Genomic DNA, 11173 nt, shown 5'->3' on the forward strand with positions numbered 1-11173 from the left:
GCAGAATATTAGTTGGAGTAGGTTAGGTAAGGTTTAAGGAAGTAATGCGAAAGCGAAGGAAGTAATGCGAAAGCGGTTCCCTTCCGGTCGTCGATTCAAACCCGGAAAAAAAAAAAAAAAAGGTTAGGTTAGGTTATGTGTCATGCATTACGATAATTTCTACAGAATTAAGAAAAAAGTAAGCGAAGAATGTTTAGCACGGGAAAGAACCGAGAAAACTATACAGTATACAGTCATAACTAAGAAACGAAAATATTCACCACTTATATCAGTTATATCTAATGGAGAATTTTAGCTAAGAAATGTGTATTTATTTTTTCGGTGAGATCGGCGTTTACTTTTACTAGTTGCGACTTGCGGTCATCCCTCTAAAAGGTTACATACTGATTGCGGTCACTCAATAAAAAATTATTTTTTTAGTTAATAATTAAATAAGAAATTAATATTTCGTATATTTATTTAATTTAGAAAAATGTATTAAGCAACATTTTCTTTCCCATTTATATCGAAAAGATAACAGACAGGACTGTCTACACTATTATTTATTGTGTAGGTAATAGGTATGGTTAAAAATGTTGATAATTATATTTAAATTAAGTGGTTAAACTTGAGTCAAAATATAATATAATATCAAATATGTATAATACTGTGTAATAATAGTAATTATTATAACTTGCGTCCGAAAAAAAGTTTCAAGTACCTATTCGAAAATTTCAGCCGTCTTCACATATGCTAGATGACTGCTAATGACTGCATTTTGCAAAACCATGCTTACCCTAGGTGTTAATAAAATTTCAACCGAGAAAGAGCATTTTCTAGCGCAACAAATACGATATTATGAAGAAGGTGAAATTAATCGACTTGAGTATCTGAAGTCGATTTCTTTCAAATGTTTACCTACAACATTTTAAATCATTATTATTATTAATTATTATAGACATTATAGATACTATATTTTGACACAAGTTGTAATAATTATTATTAAACAGTATTATACATATTATATTATATTTTAATACATTTTTCTAAATTAAATAAATAAACAAAATATTAATTTCATTTTTAATTATTAATTAAAAAACGAATTTTTTATTGAGTGACCACAATCAGCATGTAACCTTTTTGAGGGGTGACCACAACTGTTTTATCTGTTTATCTTAAAAATTGTCATGACCGCAACTAGTATGCAGCCAGTAAGATTATTATCTAGGGCCCCACGTAGCTTTTTATTGATATTATTTTTTAGTAAGTTATGACGTTTTAATAATATTAATAATATGCTACTTGGGGCCCTAGATGATAATCTTACCTTTAAGTTATATACTAACAGCATATTTTTGAAACTGGTGAATGAAAATTTGCTATGTCGTACGTAAGTAAGATGGAGACAACATATGTGGGTTAGACTATGTCCTCTTAAGCATATAGATACAACAAATAAATAAATTATTCAACAATTAAAAACAAAATTTCTATACATAATATATTTAAATATAACAAATATATTTTAAGAAAATAAATTTTAAATAAGATATGTCAGTAAATATAATTTGTAATATGAAAATATGTATAAAAAAATATAAAAGATAATAAACGGATAACATCCATGTTCTGAGCATGATTTACAACTATCAGGAATTAAAATGAAACTATTCATCTATCTTAAGTAATAAACAATTAAAATTAAAATAGGTCAATAAAAAATAAAATCTAAGCATTATTATTTAAATACATATCAAGAGTATGTAATTTTTTTAACATTTATTTTTAAAATTCTGAACTGAGCAAAGAGTTTTTTTTGATAATAACCATTATTGATCCAGGTGTTTCAGGTTCCAAATATCTGAAAGATAATTTTAACCAACTTTTATTGAACTCTATGAATTAATAATTAAAATTTCCATCTTACATTAGTCGTCTATCTTTAAGTCTTCTTATAACAACTGGTTTAATACGAGCTATGCCATTGGGACTATGTTTTCCGCGGCCTGTAATAATGGTTAGTTGTCTACCTCTATTCCCTCCATTGGGTTTTTTCAAATTTGATATATGATTATCCAAATATATGTCTAAAGCTATTATAGCATCTGAAACCTAACAACATTTAATATTTAATACAGTTATTTAGATGTATATTTTATAAATCATTTTATTTTTTATTATTTATGTATATTGAACTAGCATTACTGTTAAATTATGCAAATCTAAGGAAGTTGCATTCTCATTTTGTTTAACCATATCTAATACAGCATTGGTTTTGGCAAGTATTTCGTTTTGTTTAACAATGTCAGCCTATGAAATTAACATAATTAAATTAAACAATTTATAACTTTTCAAGGAAAACGTTGTAAGGTATATAATTACTCTTTCTAAATAATGTGCAGTGACTGAAGGATGTTGTTTTGAGCTTAAAGAACGGTTAGCTTTTTGTAAAAGCTGTTGTCTTTTAAGTGAAAGTTCTAAAGCTACTCTACCATAATCTTGATCACTATTGGACTCATTTTGATTTATCTCATGATTTCTTTCACTTTCCTGAAATAATATTTCCGCATTGTATAATATAGAAAAACACCATAAAATATTTTATTTTATTATTTTATACATGTGATCATTATCACATAAGATAAACCATGTATCTAAACTATTATTAATTCATGTGTAATGAATATATTTTATTACTTGAATGGTTGGATTGTCTTGGTTTAATGAACATTTAATACCAGACTCTTCACTTAGAATTTCATTTGCTTCCTAAAAAAAATTGTTTAAATTTTAATTCATAATATTTCTACTCTGAATTCACTTATTTACATGAAATTTATAATTGTTGGCACGTAAGACATTTAAAACACGTGTGGAATTAATATGTTTATATTTTTCCAACAGCAATTTTTTTGTTAAAACCGCAGAAAATGTGAATTCACCCTGTAAATACAAATTTTAATTTCTCATTAACTGTGACTAAATTTAATGACATAATTTATTTCTAAATTATACACTTACAATATAGGAATTTGCACTACTAGAAGAACATTCTTCTGTAGATTCTTCTTGTAGTTTTCTAGCCAAAGTTTCATCTAACAATATCACAATTTAAAAAATATCAGTAAATATTTAATAATAAATACAATTATTGATTTGCTAAAATGTCAGGAATTAGAGGACACTTTAGGACGTTTTTTTTCTTTAGTAATTTTTAACATGAAAAAATTGTTCCTTTAACTTTTCATAAAAAAAAGCTATGTATAAATATTAAATAATTGTTTGCTACACCCAATTCAAAATAAAACCATAACCAAGTTGTGCACATGGGTTAGGTGGCCTCGTTCTGCAGCACTAGCATACCTGATCAGAATTGTTTGACTAAGTAGGAACTAATCGTCTCACTGTCACTGACAAAAACTGATAACCGCCAGGTCACGGTCTTTCTCATTTCTAATACCTAATATATTGTGTATTGTAGTAAATTGGAAAAAGATGGGACTAATAGTTTTGTATAGTGTCTGAGAATTTATTGTTACGATATTATTCAAAAGTAATAAATATATCATTTTTCTTAAAAAAAAAAAAAAACAAAATAAAAATATTTCAATCTATTATAATGCATATAGTTATAACAATTATGAGTGTTGTTATTTGTTAGATATTAAAAAAAATTTGACATTAAGTATATTTTTTCAGTTAAACTACATTGATATTATAAACATATTACTATACATCAACAATTAAAGTAGTTAAAGAATTAAGCAATTATTCAGTCTCACAATGAATTTTAGTCATACACTAATACTGAAACTATGTTACATGATAGAGTTTAAGGAAATTATTTATCCAAAGAAAACTGATGTTTAAATGTTTAATATGATATTAATCATTGTTACTATGTATAATCAAGACTAAATACAAACATAAAAATCATTTGTTATGCATTAAATATTAACATATATAATAATCTATGTTATTAAAATCTTGTAAAAAGGGCATAGCCTATCAAATCATAAATAAATAATGATTATTGAAAGTAGTTCATATAATCTTTATCTGTTTTATCCTTGGCATTTTATGCAAAAAAATGTATTATAAAATTAATAATTGTGACTATAGATGTATAAAATATTATTCTTATAATCATAACAATTAAAATATTTAAAATAGCTAATAATAAGGTACCTTGTAAAATGGCATCTTGATTACAAACATCTAAAGGAGTATTTGCGATCAAATAGTAATAAAGTTCTTCAGCTAACTTTTCAGGTAATTTCACAGGCATTAGTAATGTATTTTGATCTAAAACCAAAATTATTTGATTAAAATATAATTTTTATTTTTAGAAAATTAAAACATATACTGTACATACTAAAATTAGGAGAAAAATCGCCAAAATAGTCACATAATTGAGCAAGCACACTTCTATCCATAACTAATTGAACAAAGTTTCCCTCATCATCTTTTTCAAATGCTAAGTTTTCTTCAATACTCTCAGAGTTTGGAAGAATAAAATCAGTACTATCTATAGCATTTTGATTTTCTTTAAATTTTTTTATCCTTAAAACATGATCAGAGTATAATGAATCACCAAATGTAAATTTATTTTCAATATCTTTTTTTAAATCATCATCAACAATTTTAAATGTTCGCTGTAATTTTTTATCAATAACTTTTTTCCCGTGTTTTTTCTTTTTACTATCACTTTCTTCAATAATTCTGTTTACTGTTTTTGACTGTGAATTTAGTGGAGAATCAAATAAATTATCATCTTGTTCATTATTTTGATTAAAAAGTTCAATGGAGTCTTGACGTTGAACATTGTTAATGAAATAATTTTCTTCATATTCAATAAAACGGCACAATTGCTCTTTCGATATATCATGTTTAGATTCTACCAACATATCTAAAATCCAATCAATATTACCTTCACATTTTTCAAATAATTCAATAATCAATGAAGAAATATTTTCTGGGAAATGTTCACAAACTTTATTCAAATTTAGTTTAGGCGTAATACCTTTGAGGTCATTAGTTGTTGTACCTTTATCTAATTTTCCACAAAACATACTCAAAATACTTTGATTTCCTTCATTAATATCTCTGTTTCTTCCAAAAATAACATAACTACTATACTCTTCTTCAGGTATCTCATTTAGGACTTCCATAAATAAAAAATCATTTTCGGATGTATTAACAGATTTATTGACATAATTTGATGCTTCGTCTACAGATGACTGAGACTTTTCATCAACATCAGAAATTTCTTGGGATAGGTTTTCAAATTCATTGATTTTGTTAATATCTTCTTCTTTTTCTTCTTCTTGTATTGTACTAATTTCAGGAATCAAAGCGTCTTCATTATCACTGTTAAGAATAGTAGATTCTTTTTTTTTCTTTCTTTTTTTTCCTTTTTTTGAAACACACAAGTCTTTAAAATCGTCAATAATCTCAATTTGAGATTCATTTACAACATCTCTCTGGTCTATGAGATTTTCACAAAGCTGATATTTTTTAGCTGTGTTTGATACTATTGGTGGCTGGTTTTTTTTATTATATTTTAATTTAAATCTAGTTAACAAACTATCAACAGTGATACTATGGTCATATCGATGGAATGTAGAAACTATAACATCATAAGATATTGAATGTGTATTTTTTTTGGCCAACTCTATCGGATCCCACGCCCATTCAGTACTAGGTTCAACAATTTCAATCCAATATCCATTATTCACAGCCACTTTAGCATATTTTTCCATTTCCCAAGCTTCACAATTTGTATTGTCAATAATAACTGGAGTAACTTCTAATTCAATAGCTGTTTGGAATTTTTGAAATGCCCAATTGTGTGCTTCGACTATTTTATTACGATTAAAATTATATTTCCCATTACTTTTATTAATAAAAAACTTATCTGCACTATAAATAAAGTCATCGATTTTAGCATTTTTATAGCATAAATTCAAAATATTAGTTGCTTGATATGATTTTCCACTGCCTTGACATCCTCTCATAAGTACTAAAACTTTGAAGTGTTTTGATACCAGGTATAAAATTTTACTAATAGGCGTTTCAGTTGTAGATAAACGTTCCCAATTAATTTTAGGAATATTGGAATTAGAAGCTGCAGCAGATTGATTTTTTTCTTCAGCAGATAGTAAATGCAAATTTTGTTCATGATCAGAAACATTTGTTATTTCAATAAGATCTCGATATGCCAATAACACTGATAAAAAATTCAGAAAAAATAATTATAAATCATAGATTTTTTAATTTTATTATATAGTCTTAATTATTATTATTATAGAGAACAATATTTGTTGTAAATATTTATGTATTATAACAGTAAAAAATTAGAAAATATCTTTTATTAAAATATATATTTATAAAAAAAAAAAAACTATGTTTATTATCAATTTTTATACCTAGACAAGGTATTATAGTTAAAAATTATGCCTACATAATATTTATAAGATATTATAACTAAAAAGTTGCAGTAACAAACAGATATGTTTTGCATATTGATAACGTAGGGTTCAGGACTTATAGCATTTGCATATCCATTAAGAAGATGTAGTAAAACACCTCAACATCTTTTTATATTAAAATATGTTTTATAATACAGAGAATTCAAATATAAATTTTAATTTTGCTTGTTTTTACATATTTTAAATTATTTTGTTATATTTACGCATATTTAACAATTATTAACAATTTATGGATTATGTTTAACATGTATTAATTAAGATGATGAAAAATTAATTACAAAACATGTTTTGAGCATAGTAATACTATTTGTGTAGCTATCTGTCATAACATTTTTGCACTAAACGTGATTTATATAAATATTTAACTGACAACAAAAGCAATTTTAAATGATTAAAAACAATGAAACTATCCGAATTGATTTATTGAAAGTACTAAAGTATCAGTATGCTCTTATAACATCTGTTGATGTGAACATTTATTTTCAGCATATAAGTCTATTCTAGGTGACCTGTTTGAAAACGTTCAAAAACATCTAATAATTCAATGTTATCACAAATTTTTATTAACAATAACATATTTTTAATAAATATTTATCTATATTATACGTCATACAATATCTATATATATATTCTTTTTTCAGAACATTCAAAAACTAATTTTTAAGAATTTTAATTTATACATTTATAATAATTTATAATAATATTAAAATATTCAATAATAATAAAACAATTTACCTAATAAATCTTTTTTATAAATTATTTTTAAGTGCTTTTTTTTTCATTTTTAGTGTAGATACCTATATTTTTAAGTTTATGGTGTCTTATATAAACGCATATTTTAGAATTATTTAGAGCTTTACATTTTGAACCTTGTTGATAAGTAAAAATAAGAGTTTTATCTATTTATAGATATTTATTCAGTTTATAAATTTGTTACGATAAGTTTAATTATGATCAAAAAACATTTAAAACTTACAATCATTATTTCGACTTTCTATCACCATTTCAATAACATCATCATCAAGGTGGCCAGTAAATAATTTAAATAAATCTTCTTTGGTGTTTAAACAACTCCAACTCATGTTTTTATTATAATTTGTCATCTTAAACATAAAAATAAAATAAAATATCTTATTAAAAATGTTTATAAAATGTATAACCTTTGTATAAATAAATATAAGGGGTATTAGAATTAATGTTTAAATATAAATAGAAAGTAAAGATAAAATAATCCCTACTACTGTGTATTAGATTAAAATATTAAAATATGAATCTTTCTTCATGCATTGATTATTAATATGAAAATAGTAATTTTTTTAATTGTTTACTATTTAATTAATCTTTAAACACGAAGATTAAAACTGCAAATTCCTACAAATATAGTATAAATTAATTACAATAATCATACTTTTGTTTAGGTAACCTTTGATTGTAGAGTTGAAATGTTATAACAACAAAAGATTTTGTATTACTGTGGTCTGAACTCGGAGTTAACTGTCGGCATTTAATTTCAAATTTTTAAATTTGTATTAATTAACAATCAGCCTTTAATAGTTTGAGAGGATAAGATAAATGTAAGAGATATTTAAAATTTTAAAACACTGATAAGTGATAAGTGATAACCCGCAACATGTGTCATGTCATCGTCATCGAGATATATAAACTTAGATCATATAGGTACCTACTAGTATATGATCTAAGTATATAAACTATACTGGAGCGCGCACTCGCCGCACTCGTTATCAAAGCACGAGCCGACGCGTTCAATCGATTCCCCCACTACTGCAGGGCAAAAAAATACTAAAATAACTACTACATGACCAGTGTCCAGTAGTCAGTACATGCGTATGCCGTTTAAAATAAATGTACCTATAATTTATTCCTCATTAATCATTTTCCTATTAGTTATTAATTATCATTTATCGTTGATATTAAGTGGTAGAAAAATGTTTCTTATAGGGTTCATTGTAACCATGTCGAGTACTTTGGAAATTGCTTATAAGCTTCTTGGTAGGGCTCAGAGTCCTCTGAAATATATTCTTATTTACAAAATGTCTCAGGATCATCTTGAACTCTTTTTTGGTTGTATTCGTTCAAGAGGAGGGTCTTATAACAACCCAAATTGTATTCAGTTTAAAAAAACATTAAGTCAATTGTTATTTACCAAAATTATAACTGTAGAAAGTGGAAATTGTTCAAATTGTTTTGCTCCTGGTGGTGATGCCTTAGATTTTCGTTCAGAAAAAAAAATGCATTATAAAACCTGACAACAACTTGGATGAAACAGAAATTGATAATTATTTAGATGTTCTTTCAAGTATAGAGTTAATAGGATATACTAATGAAATACTTGATTATATTGCTGGATATATTGTCAAAAGTGTATGCATAAAAGTTGTATGTCCTTACTGTATTGATCTATTATTAAAAGATGATCAAACAGATCATAGCTATGTAAAAGGTACAAATTTTACATCTTTTGTAAATCGAGGGAAATTGAAAATTGTTTCATTAGCTGTATCAAATATTATTCAAGAGCTTGAAAAATCTTTTCAAGCTGTTGTTGTTGTAAATAAAAAATTGCATAACAATGTGAAACAAAATATTGTGATGTTAGCAAAAACCAATATATTAAATAAAAGTACTCCATTTTTTTCCCCAATTCACACCCCATTAATGTGGATATTGGTTTCCAAGTCATGAGTATAGCCTTTTCACTGCACTTAGTCAAAGTTTTGTAAACATAAGAATGCGCCATTATGCCAAAGAAATAAATTCTAAACAAGTTTTTAAAAATAAATCATCATTAAGGCAAAAATTAACAAAATTAATTTTATTTAACAATGTTTAGATAAATAGTAAAAAATAAGTATTTTCATTTGTATTTTTCCTGGTGGTTATTATAATTTTTGAACAAAATTGAAATAATCCTGTATTGTTATACGGTACCGGGTCGACAGCGTTATAGTTGCCCTGCAGTGATGGGGGAAACATTCGAACGCTTCTGCTCGTTTTTCATTACAGGATTATTAAACGAAGTACGCGCTCCAGTATAGTTTATATATTATCTCGATGGTCATCGTATAAATTCGTGTTAGCGTTGTTGGGATTAAAAATGTTCAAAAAAAAAAAAATTAACTTATCTTTAACTATTATAAAATGTTATGCTAATTAACAAGATGATACGCCACGGGGTTTTAGATGATAGGTAATAAATATAATTACTATAATTAGTTAATATTTATTTTTTAATTTATCGTAATAAAATAATTAACCAATTAATATAAATTAAATTGTTTATGTTTTCAATTGGATAAGTGTATACTGTATAGTGTTTATGTGTAATATTGTTACTTTTATGTGCAATGATATTATTAAGAGGACGTTGTACCCGCATGTGTTGTTTCCGTCTTACACACGTATGACATAGCAAATTTTCGTTCACCAGATTCAAAAGTATGCTGTTAGTTTTGATATTAGAGTGAATTGATCTATTATATAATTTAAAAGTTAGATTATTATCTAGGGCTCCACGTAGCCTTTTATTAATATTATTATTTTTAAGTAAGTTATGACCTTTTTGAAACTACCTATATATTTTAAAATGATCATAACATGCGGGTACAATGTCCTTTTAAAAGAAATCTGATGAAAAATCCTTTGTTTGGTACTTTAGGCATAATACTTTTTGAAAAATTTATATATTGCATTATTTAACACAGGATTTTTTTAAATATAAAATATATAATTCGTATTGGTTGACACAATAAGAATGAGTAGAAAAACATGAATTCCTATACAGTTTTTTAAAAGGAAGCTGTGGATAAATATTATAATAATATTAACCGTGGATCTAGGTGATGTATCACGATCATGTATTAATACCGCCGAATACGGAATATGGTCTTGGATTAATTATCATGTGATATTATTTTTTTTTTAAACTATTGAAATAAGGTATTAAATATCAATAAAAACAATTTACTGTCAACATTTTTTTTGATAAGAGAAATATATAATTTTATGTAAATAAAAATATTACATACCTACTCCTATACTAGATCACGTTTATAAACTTGGCCCAAATGACTCTCCTCGTTGCACTCTAAATCTCACTGAAAGTGTCTGATATTCAATATTTACTCTTTCATTGTTCGTCCCTAGACTCTAAACGTATTTAATAATTAATACTGCTCATTCCACTCAATCTTTCCTTCATTCTCAATTTTTCAACACTAATTCGGAAACTGTCATCAACAAAATAATCAACTTTTTTTGGAAGCTGGTATTGTTATCTAGCAATATTTTGTTTCTTCTTGTAATCTTGTCGTATTGTTTACTTAATTGTATAACTTGAAAAATAATATAAAAGGTTCTTCAAAAGTTTTTTTTTATATTTCATTAAATTCAATTTTCGTGAGTTACAAGATTTATTGTTAAATTTGTTCGATAGGTACCGTACCGAACGTTCTGATAATGTATACTTATAATAGTTTTATACTCTAAAGTTCCGGCACTTTTTTTAGTGTTGACTATGGTTAGGTAGTATGGTACCAACTCCCGTAATGTTTGTAGGTACTGTATCTATAATTACTTATATTGAACAAAAAACAACAATGCAATTAAACTAAATATTGCGTGACAAATATTTCGATTTATCAAGTGTCGAAACTGTTATAACTATAGCCTATAGGGTTAAG

At 25.7% G+C, this 11173-nt stretch overlaps 1 protein-coding gene across 5 annotated transcripts in view; it reads right to left on the minus strand.

Annotated features, from left to right (window-relative positions):
• Nucleotides 1-1457: 1457 nt before the first annotated feature.
• The window catches only part of LOC114128382 (NEDD4-binding protein 2), a 39133-nt gene continuing 29417 nt past the window's right edge, over nucleotides 1458-11173 (minus strand). For 2 of the 5 annotated variants that reach the window (XM_027992892.2, XM_050198600.1), the window contains exons 2-11: nucleotides 7450-7576; nucleotides 4358-6211; nucleotides 4171-4287; nucleotides 3004-3077; nucleotides 2812-2925; nucleotides 2680-2751; nucleotides 2365-2532; nucleotides 2188-2292; nucleotides 1910-2094; nucleotides 1458-1843 (exon numbers count right to left, since the gene is read on the minus strand). In XM_027992892.2, the coding sequence (XP_027848693.2) occupies nucleotides 1768-1843; nucleotides 1910-2094; nucleotides 2188-2292; nucleotides 2365-2532; nucleotides 2680-2751; nucleotides 2812-2925; nucleotides 3004-3077; nucleotides 4171-4287; nucleotides 4358-6211; nucleotides 7450-7576 (2892 nt within the window). In that variant the 3' untranslated portion in view covers nucleotides 1458-1767. Of the gene's footprint in view, nucleotides 1844-1909; nucleotides 2095-2187; nucleotides 2293-2364; nucleotides 2533-2679; nucleotides 2752-2811; nucleotides 2926-3003; nucleotides 3078-4170; nucleotides 4288-4357; nucleotides 6212-7449; nucleotides 7586-7881; nucleotides 8162-8637; nucleotides 8717-11173 lie in introns of those variants that run through there. The other 3 variants (XM_050198601.1, XM_027992891.2, XM_027992890.2) reach the window with 3 other exon arrangements.

Source organism: Aphis gossypii, chromosome 1 (assembly GCF_020184175.1).
Source record: "Aphis gossypii isolate Hap1 chromosome 1, ASM2018417v2, whole genome shotgun sequence".
In the NCBI taxonomy this organism is placed as follows: Eukaryota; Metazoa; Arthropoda; class Insecta; order Hemiptera; family Aphididae; genus Aphis; species Aphis gossypii.